Source organism: Mirounga angustirostris, unplaced genomic scaffold (assembly GCF_029215605.1).
Source record: "Mirounga angustirostris isolate CCGP_5_RB_7025 unplaced genomic scaffold, mMirAng1.0.hap1 SCAF_7, whole genome shotgun sequence".
NCBI classification, from domain to species: domain Eukaryota; kingdom Metazoa; phylum Chordata; class Mammalia; order Carnivora; family Phocidae; genus Mirounga; species Mirounga angustirostris.
The window spans coordinates 111,615,675-111,632,453 of NW_026991715.1; the positions used below are offsets into that span (position 1 = coordinate 111,615,675).

Consider the following 16,779-nt stretch of genomic DNA (forward strand, 5'->3'; position numbering starts at 1 on the left):
TAGTGGACCCTGTTATTCTGTAAACTTCTTCTGAGCTCAGGATGATATATCCATCCATTCATCCAGCCAGCCAGTCAGTGATTTGCTGTCTTTCAACAAATATTGAGCAGCCATCCTGTGTCATGCCCTATTCTCACTGCTAGTAATACAGCAGGGGGAAAGAAGGGGATGATCCCTGTCTCTGTGGGCTTTTGATTCTAGTCATGGAGATACACCATAAACAAATGAAGAAAGAAAGTGCCTTATGAAAGGCACAGAGGAGACATATTCGGAGGGTGGCTCCCCTCGTGAGGAAGGGACATTTGAGCTGGGACCTGAGAGGAGCCAGCCGTGTGAAAAATGGGCAGGAGAGTGTCATAGGCAGGAACAAGATAAGCCAATTCTTGACTTGGGAAAGAGCTTGAAGTGGCCTGAGATGGGGACAATGTGGTCAGCACAGTGATCCTAATGGGAATAAAGCTGAAGAGATGGGTTGGGTGGATCATGGAGGCCTCATAGCTTGGGTGACCATACTACCTGAGGTCCAAACTGATGCACCTGAGAGGGAGAGAAGCACTAAAAATAGTTAATTGGTGACCACTGAGCCACAACAGGATCAATTAGTGAAAATCAAGACTGATCTGGGCAAACCAGGAAGTACAGCCATCCTAATTATAAGCCTTGGTAATACTTTTAGTATTACTTCCAATCCCAGTGGGAGAGAGTGGTGTGGAAACCTTGAGCAGATAACAAAGATGCAAGAAGTGGATAGACTAGGGACAAACTCTGCATGGAAATAAACAGGAGTTGGTGATAGACTGGATATGGGGAGAGAGAGAAGAATCAGGGGTGATTCCCAGGTTCCAGACTCTAGTGAAGTGGCCAGTGTGGCCATTGCTGAGGCTGGGAAGATGGTGTGTGGCCATTGCTGAGGCTGGAAAGATGGTGAGATGGGGGAAGGACAGGTTTATGGGGGTAAAATGAGCGCTCCGTTTTGCACATGTCACCTTTTAGGTGCCCATGAGACATCGACATGAAGGTGTCCAGTAGGTAGTTGGGAATGGAAGTCTGCAGCTCAGAGGACAGGTGTGGGCTAACATAGAGGGTTCTCAGAGAGAAGGGCATGGACACGATTGCCTAGGAAATGATGAACTCTGTCTCCTGACCCAGACAATGGCTCAATAACTATCATCTCTTGCATGTGTCCTGTATTTCCCCTTTTGTTCACTGGGAGGCACTAAAGGCCAGCAAAGAAAGGGGCCATGGACACAGGTAGGAGGACAGATTCTGCTCTGGCCTTACCTCCCATATGATCTTGGGCGAGTTACTTGACCTCTTTGAGCCTAAGTGATAGCTTTTGTAAAATGGGAGACTTTGTGGTGTCTATCTCCTAAGAAATGTTAAGGTTACAGTTAGGGTTGATAGGATATCTCATATCATGCATCAGAAGCATTAGAAGTGACCAGCATACAGTCTGCACTCAGTTGATGCCAGCTGTATGTTAGACTTAGCAGTAGTATTAATTATTGCTGTTGCTATTGATATCCCACCTGTGTTATGCACAAATCCCAGCACTAGGTATAATTTCACAACTTGTTCGCCCACTCAAAGCACTGGAACACACGTGAACAAGATACTACTGTAGGGAAAGTTGTGGAGGCCCCTGGTGACAGCCGGGAAAGTGAACAAGTCACTGAAGGAAACTTCGTCCTTGTTAATCTGGACAGAAAGTTGCAGGGACGCTTGGCAAAATATGAAAGGAAAAGGCATTTTTTATTTACATTCTTTTCCTTGCTTAACTGAGGTCATAGCATGGCCTTGTTAAAACCTTCAGTGGCTTTTCACGGCTCTGACATAAAACCCGACCTTGGGCTCCTCAGCCCATCAGTGACAGGGTGGCCTCCCTTGCGCCCCTTTCTGGTCCTCAGCCCTGCCCACTCGCTCGAGCAGCCGTGGCCCTTCTGCCCCATTGAGCTCATCACATTCTTTCTACTCTGGGGCTGGTCACTTGCTGTTCCCTTTGTCACCTCCTCTCCTTACCTCTTCTCATCCCTTAGGACTCAGTTCAAGGGTCACCTCTTCCTCAAGTGTCACGACTTCCCTCCCACCTGATTTGAGTTAGGACCCTTTCACTCTTCAGATTTCTGTCCCATGCTCCATTTATCTCCTTCACAGCACTTTATCCATGTCTGACATTCTCTTGTTTATTTGGTAACGTATTGACGGTCTCTTTTCTCCCGATCACAACAGAGGGCCTGGCCTGTAGAAAGCACTCAGTAAGTACTTGTTGGCTGACCTGAGGATGCAATGCCCACCCTGACCCCAATCACATAGTAAAGGGGGATCCCAAAGAGAACCTCCTTCGGCTGACAGGGGCCACGAAGGATGCACACTGGAATCATGAAGAGACATTTGATGACTCACTTAAGGAAAGAGACAGAATGAGGGACGTTGGAGAGGAAGGAGGCATGAGTGCGAGTGGCTTGAGAGACTTAGGAAGAGGCTCAGAGAGCTGTCAGATGAGGAAATGGAGTTAAGTTTTACTGGGAGGTATGGGATATAACTCCCTCCACAAGACTTTTGGTGCTTTGGAGTTATTGTCCTCTTTTTCGATTGTGACGACATGCTGAGCCTGGCCTCAAGCAGAGAGACATGGTTGCCCCAGGAGGCCCAGACTTGTTCGGGCCACAGACAGCTGCAGTCCTGGGGTAATAGCAGTGCTTGTTTTGCCCACAGGTGTCAGACAGTGGCATCCCTCCCCTCTCGTCTTCGACATCTGTCAGAGTCCATGTCACGGAGCAGAGCCACTACCCACCCTCCGCCCTCCCACTGGAGATCTTCATCACCATCGGGGAGGAGGAGTTCCAGGGTGGCATGGTGGGCAAAATCCATGCCACAGACCGAGACCCACAGGACATGCTGACCTATAGCCTGGCAGGAGAGGACACCCTGGCCAGGCACTTCTCAGTGGGCGCCCCCGATGGCAAGATTATCGCCGCCCAGGGCCTGCCTCGTGGCCGCTATGCATTCAACGTCACAGTCAGTGACGGGACCTTCGCCGCCACTGCTGGGGTCCACGTCCATGTGTGGCAAGTGGGGCGAGAGGCTCTGCAGCAGGCCATGTGGATGGGCTTCCACCAGCTCACCCCAGAGGAGCTGGTGAGCGACCACTGGAGGAACCTACAGAGGTTCCTCAGCAACAAACTGGACATCAAACGAGCTAACATCCACCTGGCCAGCCTTCAGCCTGCAGAGGCCACAGCTGGGGTGGACGTGCTCCTGGTCTTTGAGGGGCATTCTGGAACTTTCTACAAGCTCCAGGAGTTGGCATCTGTCATCACTCGCTCAGCCAAAGAGATGGAGCACTCAGTGGGAATTCAGATGAGGTCAGCCATGCCCGTGGTGCCCTGCCAGGGCCCAAGCTGCCAGGGTCAAATGTGCCAAGAGACAGTGCACCTGGACCCCAGGGTGGGGCCCACGTACAGCACAGCGAGGCTCAGCATCCTGACCCCACGGCACCGCCTGGAGAGGAGCTGCTCCTGCAATGGTGAGGAATGGGCTTCCCCAAGACAATCAGCACTGTAGGGCTCAGCCAGACTGACTGTAGGGATGGAGATCCCAGGGAGACCCTGTGGGGTAGTAAGAGGGGAGTTTCAGCAGGGCTAAAGGCCACAGGCCACCATGGGACGGGTCGTGGCCTCACAAAATCTAGTCATGGAATAGCACCCTATTCCTGGCCACTTTCTGGAGTTTTGAAAATAACAGTAAGGATACAAGAAGCAGTTAGCATGACAACTGAAAGCACACACTCTGGCATCAGACTGCCTGGGTTTAAATCCCAGCTCTGCCACTTGAGAGCCAAGTGACCTTAGGAAAATTATCTAGCCTCTCTGTGTCTTTGGGCTGTTATAGGGATTAAATGAGTATTAAATATCAAGGGCTTGCTTAGAAAAGTGCCTGATATATAGAGAGAAAGAGGTCACTAACATGAGTTACTAATAGTACTACTATTATTACTACAGCCTGGTGGCTATAACCTTAAGACTTAGACAGCTTAGGTTTTAACTCCAGCTCTATCTCTTACTAGCTGTGTAACCTTGGATGGGTTACTAAACTCTCTGAGCTGTAGATTTTCATCTATAAAATAATGAAAATACTATCACCTGCCTTCTGGAGTTGGCTTGGGGAGTATATTATTTAATGGTTATAAAAGCACTTAGCCTTCGGCCCATAAGCACCCTGTCCATGATGGCTGTCATTCACATGGTAGCAGCTGTTGCTAGAAGGACTCTGCCATGTGCCAGGCACTGTAGATGTTACCTAAACTGATTGGCACCAACACCCTACGAAGCAGGGTCATTAGTTCTAACTACAGTTGAAACTGAGGGATGGGGATTGTATTGGTTTACCTGAAACTTCATGGCCTCCAGTGAAGGGCTGGTTATCTAAATACCTGTGTGTCCCACTCTAAAGCCTGAGCTCTTCACTGAGCTCTACAGGAAGTCGGTTTCTTCCTGCAGACTCACTCCAGCACCCCGGCATCAAGAATCCATGCCCTGGACCAGCTCAGGAGCATTGGCAAAAGGAAAATGCCACTGTGTCCCATTCACCATCGCCCCCTGCCTGGCCTACTCTTTATGGGTTCCCCCTGTTTGCATTAGGGAAATTCTTTCTCTAAAGATTTGTGGACTTTCTCCAGGTCCCACTGTATATTGGCTGGGTGAGCTACTCTTGGTGTGTGTGTGTGTTTATGGGGCAGGGTGGGGGAGTGCTTCCCTTCTGTGTCTCTTGCTCCAGAGTTGCCTGCAAGGAAAGCTGTGATGGCCGAAGGTTCTCTCTTGGTCACCTGGCACCAGAGAGCAGAGGTTCTAAAATTCATGCTTGTGCAACATCATCTAGGGAGTGTTTTTTTTTTTCCAATTAAGAACTCATTTATTACACTCTTTTAAACCAGTGATCTATTGACACTCACAAGATATGAACATAAAGTACAGTTTAGTGTTTAAAATAGTACAGTGAGTTAAATTTATCATGGACTGTTAGCTCATTGGAAGAGTTGACAAAGATGATTATTTTTGTGCAGCCCAAGAAGAGTGTCTTATATGAACTTCCGCTAAAGAAGAAATATGAAGTGAAAAAAAGTGGAATGCCAACAACTTAATATAAGAAACTACATTATAGAACCATTATTCTGCCTCATAAAACTGGCAAACAGGAGAGAAGGAAAACATACTACACGTACACTGATGGAAGACAGTAACATCATTCATTCAGTTAGTATTGGTGAAACACCCGCTGTGTGCACTGTGCTAAGTGCTAACCATGGGGAGTGTGATTTTGAAGAGACCTGCTCCTGGGTGTCACTTCCAAAGTGTATTATTCAGAAGGTCTTGGGTGAGGCCTAGAATTGGCATTTTTTATGAAGTATTTGATTTTAATTAGCAGACAGTGTTGTGTTAGTTTCAGGTGTACAATAGAGGGATTCAACAATCCTGTACATTATTCAGTGCTCATAAGTGTACTCTTAATCCCCTTCACATATTTCACCCATCCCCCATCCACTCTCCTCTGGTACACCATCAGTTTGCTCTCTATAGTTAAGAGTCTGTTTCTTGGTTTCTCTCTCTCTCTCTCTCTCTCTTTCCTTTGAATTGGCATTTTTTTTTAAAGATTTTATTTATTTATTTGAGAGAGAGAGAGAGAGCACAAGAGGGGGGAGCGGGAGAGGGAGAAGCAGACTCCCTGCCGAGCAGGGAGCCCGATGGGGACTCGATCCAGGGACTCCAGGATCATGACCTGAGCCGAAGGCAGTCGCTTAACCAATTGAGCCACCCAGGCGCCCTGAATTGGCATTTTTAACCAGCACCTCAGGCAATTCTGAAGCAGATGGCCCAAGGGCTGCACTTTGAGAAATACTGGAGAGGCTGGCTCGCCAGAATCACTTGGAGGAGAGGGTTTTGTTGTTGTTTTCAACATTTTGGTGAAATTCACATGGCATACAGAAAGGTCCATGTGCTATAGTGTACAGCTCAACTAGTTTTCACAAACCAAATACACCCGTGTAACTGGCATCTATGCCAAGGATCACCACATGACCAGCTTCTCAGGAGCACACCCATCACAGGGAGATTTTTATGCAGATTCTCATGTGCCTCCAGAACTACTGAGTCATATTCTCTGAGGGTAGAGCCTGGTATTCTGTATTTTAAAACTCCCTCCAGCTGATCCTGATATTCAGCCAGGTCTGGGAATTCCTAGACGATCTAGATCATCTTCAATATCCCATCCAGTAATGACCTACTACAACAGAATTGCCCGCAGCAGAGAGTTTTAGATCTAAGGTGTGACAGACTCTTAGGATCTTGAAATTCTATGCGTCTCAGGCTTCCTGGTGCTTCTTTCTCCTCTTGGCTTTTGTTCCCTCTCTTCAACAATCTGGGGTATCTGGGGCCTATACAGCTCCTCTTCTTGCCTGACCACTGATAAGCTTATTCACACTGAGGTTTTAGGGATTTAACAACTGAACTCATTTCTGGGGAGGGTAGTGCTTAATATACATAACTCAGCATTCCCCAAGGCGGGATGCAGAATGCTATTTCCTAGGGCTTGGAAGAAGTAGTCCACATAAGAGGGTCCCATGGTTAAGTAAGCTGGAGAGAGTGCCTGGGTGGCTCAGTTGGTTAAGCGACTGGCCTTCGGCTCAGGTCATGATCCTGGAGTCCCGGGATCGAGTCCCGCATCGGGCTCCCTGCTCGGCAGGGAGTCTGCTTCTCCCTTTGGCCCTCCCCCCTCTCATGTACTCGCTCTCTCTCATTCTCTCTCTCTCAAATAAATAAAATCTTTAAAAAAAAAAATAAGCTGGAGAAAGTCAAGTTGAAGTGGAGCCTCCTGACTCTGCAACTATGCACACTAGCAGTTGCTACAGGGCGGTGCACATGCAGGACTTCCCAGAACTTTGCACCCCTTCCTTGATCGCAGTGACTCTTGACCTCTCAGCAGTGCTTCATCTGGTTACACGCTTCTCAAATGGTTACACTCCTAATTGCAAAGGGGAGATCTTGAGGCAAATGACCTTTGTGGTATTCCTGAAATCACACATATATGCAGAAACCTCTTCAATTCTGCTTCCTTCTTTCCCCCAGTGATGTCAGAAATAACACAGAAACTATGTAGGATAGAAATTTTGATTTCCACACATTTCATGGGTAACATTTCTGGCTTGATCCTTGTTTTCTTAATGGTTTGAGCTCATAGTTCCTGACTCAAGCTGGGACCCGAGGCAAGGGTCTTTGGGGCCAAAAGAAGGTGTGCAGTGTGATGGCCTCTGTCTGGCTGCATGATCCTGGACAGGTAACCCCCCACCCGCCAAGAAGCCTCACTTCTTCCTCTATAAAATGTGAGCAATGTCACCAAAAGGTTGAATGAGACAAAGTCAGTTGGAGGACTTTGTGGGGACCACTTCATGGAGAGCTGACATCTCTGGTTTCTTCTACAGGTACTGCCACAAGATTCAGCGGACGAAGCTTTGGGCGGTACAGCCTTCCTGAGGCACAGAACTGGTACATCCATTTCCGCCTGAAAACACTCCAATCACAGGCTATTCTCCTGTTCAGCAATGAGACAGTGTACGTCTCCCTGAAGGTAAGGCACTGCCAGCCTGAGAGATTTCACGTGAGTGTGCCAGGCTAGGGAGGTGGGGACAGCCTGAGGAACAGCCATGAAGCCCAAATTCTGGCAAAGAAAACCCTGCGTGCTTTTCAGGGATGCTGGTGTGACTATTGGGTTAAGACATAAGACTTTCCAGTTGTGATGGCCCAAGGCCTGGACCTGGAGATATATATAGCCAAAGACAACCAGAGGTTGGGCTGCTCTGTGGGAGGAGAGAGAGCCTCTGAAGATAGAGGGAGAAATGGGAGGCCATCTAGTCATGGTGGGTTTGTTTTATCACTTTTGCTGAATAACAGACCAGTGTTTTCCAAGATGGGTGGGAGGCTGGCTATCACTGGGGTGCTCAAGACTACAAACCCGGCATTAAGTTACATGGAATCACATGGAAGGAAAATGAATTTTCTTTCTCATGGTCTTTCAGTCCTACTGATTACATCTTGTAGACTATCTCAGTTTGCCTGTCTGATTTTAACACCATCAACATAAAAGCCAATCTCCCACTTTGACAAAGAACAAGCAGACTTTGGCAGCTAGTTGAAATTAATTATTCAATAAATATTTATTGAGCATCTGCTAAGTGACAGGCACTGTTCTAGGTGCTTGGGTCTCATCAGTGAATAATACAAAAATCCCTCTGAGAGCTTTCACCCTACAGGGGAAGCCTGACAATAAACATAAAAATAATAACTCAGAAAATTATAGTTTGTCCAAATGTGATAAGTGCTTTGGTTTAAAAAAAAAAAAAAGGTTAAGGGGGATCAGGACTGTGGGAAGTTGATATTTTAAGTAAGGTGATCAGGGAAAGCTTCACTGAGTTGGTAACTGAACCAGAATATGAAGGGGGTAAGGGAATTAGCTAGGTAGACATCTGAGGAACAGCATTCTAGGTAGAGGGAATAGCAGTGTAAAAACCTTTTGGTAGGAGAATGCTTCGCATGTTTAAGGAACAGTCCAGCTGTGTATATGGACTGAGTAAAGTAAGCAAGGAAGACAGTAGTAGTAGGAGTTGAGGTCAGAGATACAATGGGATGAGGGAGTATCTATAAAGTTCTCATAGGCCATTGAAGGACTTTTGCTTTTGTCCTGAGCAAAATGGAGGGCATGAGAAGGTTTGAGCAGGGGCGCCTGGGTGGCTCAGTTGGTTAAGAAGGTTTGAGCAGAGAATTGACATGATGTGACATATTCAGAAGGGTCATCATGGCTCCTGTGCTGATAAACAACTTTAGAGAAACAAGGATAAAAGCAGAGACCCAGCCAAGAGGGTACTGCGATAATTCACGTGAGAGATGGTGGTGGTCTAGATCAGGGTAATGACAGTGAACTGGGAAGAAGAATTGAGATTCTAGATAGATTCTTGAAGGCAAAAACAACAGGACTTCCTGATGAATTGAATGAGGGCTGGGAGAGAAAGCAAGGAGTAAGATTTGGGCCTGAGTAATTAGAAAAAATGGAGTTGCTGCCAACAGACCAGGGGAAGGCTATGGGTAGAGCAGGTTTGGGGGAAGATCATAAGTTCAGTTTTGGAGATATAAGTTTGAGATGCCTATTAGACTTCCAAGTGGAGCTGGATAAACAAGCCTAGTGTCTGTGAGAAAGGTCTGGGAAAGAGATGAAGATCTGGGAACCTTCAGCATATACTTAGTATTGGAAGCCATGAAGCTGGATGAGATCACCAAGGAGTATAGATTGTAAAAAGAGTAGACCAAGGATTCATCCATGTAACACTCCAAATTGAGATATCTGGGGGAAGAGAAGGATCCAACAAAGGAGACTGAAAAGGTGCAACCAGTGATGCTGGAGGAAAACCAAGAGTATTGTATCCAGGAAGCTGAATGAAGAACATGTATCATGAAGGAAGGAGTGACCAGCTGATAATGTGCTACTGAGAGGTCAAGTGAGATGGGAAGTGATATTAATCACTGGACGTGGCAACACAGAGGCCACTAAATACCCTGACACCAGTGGTTTCAGTATTGTGGTGGGTCGGTGGGTTGGGGGTAGAATTTTGCTGCAAAGAGGGAGCAAAGAAAGAAGGTGATCTCTGGTGGGAGAAGTGGGTTCAAGACAACTTTTTTAAAGATTAGAGCAATAACAGCATGTTTGTGTGATGACTGGAATGGTACAGTAGAGAATGAACAAACAAAGATGTAGGGAAGAGAAAGGAGGTCAATGGAAACTTGTCCTTGAGGAGGTAAGACCAAGTACATGAATGGAGAGACTGGCTTCCACCAAGGTGGACAGATATGATGGTAAGAGTGCCTGCAAGTCCCCATCTGATCGCTGAGAGCAAGGATGGGGAGGCGAGCATCAGGGGTTTGAGGAGAGAGAGGTTGTGAAAATAGTCACCTGGGAGAGTAAACCAAGGAAGATAGCACCATAATTAGGCACCACAAAGGGCTCATTTGAAACTTGCAGTCATGAAATTAAAGGGAGATCAATAAGCAAGGCTGCATGTTTTTCTCCAGCTATGTTCAGCTCAATGATGCTCACATACAGCAGAGGGAGAGTTGGATTTTACCAGATTTGTGTGTTTGCCAAATGAGTTCTACCAAGTATGTGAGGACAGGAGTTTGGCTATGGAATTTAAGCTGGAGAAGGAGAGAGGTGAGAACCTTACAGAGGTTGAGAGACAATGAAAAGATGGTGGGACCAATGGATTTGTGGTCCTAGCTAAGTGAAAGGAGTGATTTAAGGACAGTGTTTTGAGTCTACATACTGGAATAATAGTAAGTTTCCTTTTACATAAATAACTGTATAGGTAGTATTCAACCAGGACAAAAATTGGGAAGGTGATGTACAAATGGCTAACTTCTCTAAAACACTGGATTGGATTTTCAACTTTCACCCAGAGAAAGCTCTACACAACCCAGAGTGACCACAGTAGTCCTACCTCTTGAGCTGAGGTAAACTAGAATGATTTAACCCAGTGGTTCTCAGACTTCTTGATTTCAGGACTTTTTCACACTCCTAAAAATAATTGAAGATCCTAGGGAAGTTTTGTTTATGTGGGCTAGAGCTATCAGTATTTTCAGTATTAGAAATTAAAACTGAGAAATGTTAAAATCTTTATTTATTCATTTAAAAATAGCAAGAAACCTATTACATGTTGACATAAATACCATATTATTGTGAACAATAATTACATTTTCCAAAATTAAGAAAAAAGAAGAGTGGCACTGTTTTACATTTTTGCGAATCTCTCTTATGTATGGCTTTATAGTAGACAGCTGGATTTTCACATCTACTTCTGCGTTCATCTGTTGTGATAGCACATGTCTGGAAATCACTGCATATTTGTGAGAGATAGAGTAGAAAAGGCAAATAATGTTTTAGGATTATTATAAAAATGGTTTCCCCTTGTGGGTCCCCTGGAAAGGTCTTGGAGACTCACTTTGAGAACTGCAGAACTGCTGAATAAGAGAGTGGGAGGGAGGGAGGTTTTTGGTGTCCTTGAGGGCCAACTTGAGGAGCATAGAACACGGGAGAGGCCTACAAAGAAGAATCCAAAAGAGACAGTCTTGGTCAGCAAGGCTTCTCGGGGCCTCAGTTTCCTCATCTGTGAAATGGAGATGCCATCCCTGCCTGGACCATCCCATGGAACATGGTAAGGGCCAAATGAGACCACAGACAGAACAGCAATTTGAGGGCTTTAATACTCTACAATGTTTAAGACAGCCTTGAAAATCCCCAAACACTACCTCTCCCACCCATGAAAATACAACCAACATTCTTTGCACTGGTAGCCTGTTAGCAGTACTTTTTATAAGGACTTCTTGGCTTTGCTGATGGCCATCTGGGTTTTCTTTGCAGCTGGCTGATGGAGTGCTCCAGCTGGAATACCGTTGCCCAGGTGGTTTCTATGGAAATCTTTCCTCCGGGCTCCACGTGAATGACCAAGAGTGGCACTCCATTGTGGTGGAGGAGACAGACACTTCCATTCGCCTGTTGGTTGACAGCTCAGGCAACGCCTCCCTTGTGCTCCCAGAGAATTGCCAGGGTCTCGGGCCCGAAGGAGACCTCTTTCTGGGTGGCCTTGTTCTCTTGCATTCTTCCCCAATCGTGTCCCAGGGTTTTGAAGGCTGCCTGGATGCGGTCGTGATCAATGGAGAGGCGCTGGAGCTGCTGGTCCATGGCAAGAAGGCATCAAGCTTGCAAGAGAGGCAGGCCCTCACCCAGTGCTGCTCACACAGCAATGACTGTAGCCAAAACCCATGTCTCAATGGTGGCAAGTGCTCACAGACCCGCGGGGCAGGTAAGGGCTGGAAATAACTCCAAGGCTTAACCCAGAAGGCTCTTCAGAAGACCCCAGCATGTTGTACTAGCAATCATGTATCACTGGAGAGTTTACCAAGTATATTCCTTCAGCACAGCCCCATGAGGGAGAGAGGGGTTGAAAGAAAGCCGTCAATGGCTCCATTTTACAGCATAGGAAACTGCTGGGCTACGTAAGGGATACCCAGATGGGTGACGGAACTCACCCAGGGTCACATGGCTGTTAAGTGAGAGAGGTGCCTTTGGCGTGCAGATCTCAGTGGAGCAATCCTCCCCCTGATGCCAAATCTCTCTTTCTTCCCCTTACTATCTCATGAGTAACGGGTTGGGATCCACTACACTAAGGGAAGCCAGGAGTCTTTGTTCTCCCTCAACAAGGACTGACTTTCTACCTGTATGGATGGGGGACCAGCATGAACAGGGACCTCTGATGCCACAGGTTAACTTCATCACACACCTTAGTATTATGATTGGTCCGTGCCAGGTTTCTCTTTTATATTCCCCTTTACTCTATACTCAGCTGCCTTTCCCTTCCCCAAACCAATAGGCAAACATTTAAAGTTCTTAAACGAGTTCTTGCAAAATGTACATTACTGGTTTTACACATGCTTGAATTTCTAATTATATAAGTGATATATAATTTTTATAGTTTTCCATCCACGCTGCCACAATTCATACGCATTGCTTTTATTGTGGCTCCGTACCCCGATGTGCGTGCATGCACTCACATCTTCCCTCTCTACTCAGCTAGCACCGAACACCCTGCTGGCTTCAACACCCCACCTCCATCAACAATGCGGCATGAATATCCTCATGCACATCTTCTGTGAACCTGCACGAGAACTTCCTTCACACACACACACCACACTCAGGGATGGAACTCACATACCCAGAGGATGTAAATCATTATTTTGACTAACTAGGGCCAAATTGCTCTTCAGCATGGCCACAGCAGCTGCACTTCCACCAGCAACGCAGGAGGATCCGGTATCTCTGTCAACACTCGGCATTATCCCATTTTCTCATTTTTGCCTGGGTAATAGTACTGTCGTTTCCATCTGCAGAATATCTAAGGGGTCCATCACTTCTGTCTGTCCGCACTACCAGGCAGCTGTCATCTCTCACCCTTGGGCCGGCTGTCTCCCTGCTCTCTCCCTTCTCGCCCTCCACCTGCGCCTTCCAGCAGGGCACCAGAGTGACCTTTATACAAAGCAGGTCTGAGTGCATCACTTTCCTGCTTGGAACCTTGCAGTGGCTTCCCCTTGCTGGAAGAAGGGGAATTAGGAATTAGGAATTAAGAGTCCTAATTCCTAATTCCTGCATCCGGCTCATAGGGATGCTCTGGCTCCTCCCACCTCCCTCGCCCTGCAGTCCCCACTCTCCCTTGGCTTGCTAGGCTCTGTCGTTTTATGATAATTACTAATATACTGATATTATACACAATTGGTTCAATAGGTTTGAATCCCAAATTTGCCATTTACTTGCTGGGTGTTCTTGAGCAAATGTCACGCATTCTCTGTGCCTCATCTCCTCCCCTGCCATCAACTTGTACCTGTCCCCTGATGAGGATAACAGTAACCAACTTCAGAGTTGTCATGAGGCTCAAATGGGCTGACACATGCAGATTGTTAGCACGGTGACTAGCACTGAATAAGTGTTGTCTAGGATGATTACTATTCTTTAGATGCCTGTTCTCTGTAGACTACACATGGTTTGAGGCCGGGATCATGTCTTCTTGTTTAGCAGGGCACTGGTGCCCCACATGGTGCTTGTCACAGAAGGAGGCACTCAGTAACTCAACATGGACACGCGGATCTGCAGACACGCCAAGGCCCCCCTCTGTCCTGGAGGGCCTCTCAGCCTGCAGCTGCCTGACTCTCTTCCCCCTGCCCTCCCTCCCAGGCTATGTCTGCAAGTGTCCCCCCCAGTTCTCCGGGAGGCACTGTGAACAAAAAAGGGAGAACTGCACTTCAACACCCTGCCTGGAAGGTGGCACTTGCGTCTCGTCCCCTGAAGGTGCCTCCTGTAACTGCCCTCACCCTTATATGGGAGACAGGTAAGCACAGGGGAGGCCACCTGCCTTTGGCTCCTCACCCTGGGTTTGGCACCATTAGGGAATGATCTCCACACTCTGATCTCCAGAGAAGCCAATGGGAGACCAGGAGCTCAGTGCTCCAGCGACCTGGCTTCTCAGCTTTTTCCACGTGCCAAGGCTTCTCCCTCCAACCACCTGCATCAGAACACTCAGGGAAGGAGGGTTCTTACTTCCCAGAAAGTGGCCTGGGAACAATGACTCCACTAGGTACAAACACTGCTGTGGGTCTCAAACCCCACTGCAAGCTACCTGTGCCTTGTATTATGCTGGCCTGGGGGATTGCAAGAATCCATAGATCCCTAGAATCCTAGAGGTAAAGAGGCTTGGTAATTATCTGGTTTTATGGCTCCCCAGTTTAGGAGTCTTTAAAAAATCATCAGGGATACTTGTGAAAAATACAGATTTCTGGACCAACTATATCAGAATCTCCAAGGAATGAGGCCTGGGATTCTATCTACAACAAGCTCTCAAGTGATCCCCTTGCTGTCAGCGTGTGCATAAGAGAGCCAATGATGTAGTCCACCCGCTCACTTTACAGATGGGGAAACTGAGGCCCAGAAAAGGAAAGGGCTTGTCCAAATCCCCCCATGTGTTTGTGACCAAGTCCTTTCTCTCAGCACCTGGCATTTCTGGCCCCACTGCACACCTCGCTCTGCAGTCGATGTGTTGGCAGGATACTTCCTGGCTGAAAGTGGTGGTGTTTGCAATTTAAAAGAGGAACATGGGGAGGATAATGTCTAACCCAAAAGGACAAAGTGTTGGTGGTGAATATGTAGACACTGGGACTCAAGTAGAATGAAGGGAGCCTTTCTTAATATCCCTCAAAAGTGAATGAAGCTGGCCATGGAAGCCTCCTAGGAGCCTTACACCATGGAATGCCAAGCTGACGGTGACCTGGGAGGTCATACAATTCCAAGTGCTCGCTCTGAACAGTTGTCCAATGGAAGGTCTGTGCAAGACCAAGCCGGGTTCCTGTGGTCTCCTGAAGAACAGTGGGCAACACTGGTGCCCAGCTGTCATGGCTGGGTGCTGCTGACTTGTGTCTGGGACTCTGACATTAATGCTGAGGACAGCCGGGTATGTCGGCTGCCTCCACCACAGTATGTGGTGGCAAATCTCACCCCAGTGGTGGAGCATATATCCAATGCCTAGATCACATGAATGGGAAATAACAGAAGTGCCCGGAGCCTAGATTCCAAATGGTCATGAATGAAGTTGTAACTGACTGCCACACCTTCCTCGTGGAAGATGGAAGGCTCTGATGTTATATGTGTGATCGTTATCATCCATTTTCTTTTTTTTTTGGTTGAAAATTGGAGAAGGTAGGCTTGAGTGCAGGGGTCCATAAATCTTTGTGAGAGGGGACATGGAAAGGGAAGTATACTGACTACTTCTCTGTCTCTGCAGGTGTGAAATGGAAGCAAGGGGCTGCTCAGAAGGACACTGCCTAGTCACCCCTGAGATCACAAGGGGTGACTGGGGGCAGCAGGAGATTCTGATCTTCATAGTGGCCCTGCTATTTATCATTTTAAGCACCGCCGGGCTCCTCTTCTACTGCCGCCGTTGCAAGTCCCACAAGCCCGTGGCCATGGAGGACCCAGACCTCCTGGCCAGGAGTGTTGGTGTTGACACCCAAACTATGCCTGCCATCGAGCTCAACCCGCTGAGCACCAGCTCCTGCAACAACCTGAACCAACTGGAGTCCAGCAAGACCTCAGTTCCAAATGAACTGGTCACTTTTGGACCCAGCTCTAAGCAGCGGCCAGTGGTCTGCAGTGTGCCTCCCAGACTCCCACCAGCAGTGGCCCTTTCCCACTCTGACAACGAGCCTGTCATTAAGAGGACATGGTCAGGCGAAGAGATGGGTCAGTATAGCCAGAGGCCCTTAGCCTCTGGAATTGATGGAATAGGTGGTAGACCTAAACACTCCATTAGGTGAGGCCACCATCCCGTCCAATGCCTTGGGATAGGATATGAAGGGATGTGCTCAAGGTCACAGTGCACTGGTGGGCTGGACCAGATGCCAGGTCTCTGGACTCAGAATCTGTGGCTCATTCCACTGCACCATGACCCCCTCCTCTAAATTCCAACTCACTCCATAGGATTGATATCTATGGCAGAAACCTGTAGACCCTGGATAGGGGTAAATGGGATCCCCGGGGTGAAAGGGGGGGCTTCTGCTCCTTTGTGCTTTTCTGGGAAAGGAAAGAGCAGTAGTCCAAGCTTTTGGCCACCCAGTCTGGAGGTATGACAGCCTTGGGCCAGACCTGACTGACCTAGAGGAGGGGTCTTCACCTCACTCTCCTCTTTGGCTCGAAAGGAGGTGAATTTGTAAAGCACTTTATATTTTCTGGCTTATTCACCAATAGTTAAAAAAGATATTTTCATAAACTTCTTGCTGATAGGGTAATCGGGGCCCATAAAGACACAGTAACTTGTTCTAATTCACCCAACTATTCAGTAGCAGGGACAGAGAAGGACCACGGAAGCCTGGTCTCCAATCTTCCAAGCCACATCTCATTTAATCACCCTCTGTAACAGATGCCATCACACTCCCCCAGTCCAAACTGTGTCCATTTCCTTCTGTTAAGGAGACATAAGTCACCAGCAGGAGTTGGGACGGAGCTGCTGTTTCCAGCAGAGGCGAGCAGGCTACATGGAGTCATCCATATTCTTCCCTTATTCACTGACTCTCAGACCATTGGCACAGGTTTACAATATGAGCTGGCTTTGGGTTAAACCTCTGGCCTTGAAGGTGGCCCCGT

The 16,779-nt window shown here is 47.5% G+C and overlaps 2 protein-coding genes across 6 annotated transcripts in view; one reads left to right on the top strand and one right to left on the bottom strand.

Annotated features, from left to right (window-relative positions):
• The window catches only part of SLC36A1 (solute carrier family 36 member 1), a 236,950-nt gene that overhangs the window by 164,505 nt on the left and 55,666 nt on the right, over positions 1-16,779 (bottom strand). The window contains exons 11-12 of one of the 5 annotated variants that reach the window (XM_054513933.2): positions 11,039-11,136; positions 10,827-10,933 (exon numbers count right to left, since the gene is read on the bottom strand). The exons of 2 other annotated variants lie outside the window; for them this stretch is intronic. In XM_054513933.2, coding sequence (XP_054369908.1) covers positions 10,931-10,933; positions 11,039-11,136 — 101 coding nt within the window. In that variant the 3' untranslated portion in view covers positions 10,827-10,930. Of the gene's footprint in view, positions 1-10,688; positions 10,934-11,038; positions 11,137-11,628; positions 11,767-16,779 lie in introns of those variants that run through there. 2 more of the 5 variants (XM_054513932.2, XM_064596627.1) reach the window with 2 other exon arrangements.
• FAT2 (FAT atypical cadherin 2) overlaps positions 1-16,779 on the top strand; it is a 63,410-nt gene that overhangs the window by 44,506 nt on the left and 2,125 nt on the right. The window contains exons 18-22 of the mRNA XM_045902352.3: positions 2,716-3,526; positions 7,475-7,620; positions 11,458-11,899; positions 13,822-13,975; positions 15,422-15,879. Of these exons, the coding sequence (XP_045758308.2) occupies positions 2,716-3,526; positions 7,475-7,620; positions 11,458-11,899; positions 13,822-13,975; positions 15,422-15,879 (2,011 nt within the window). The remainder of the gene's footprint in view (positions 1-2,715; positions 3,527-7,474; positions 7,621-11,457; positions 11,900-13,821; positions 13,976-15,421; positions 15,880-16,779) is intronic.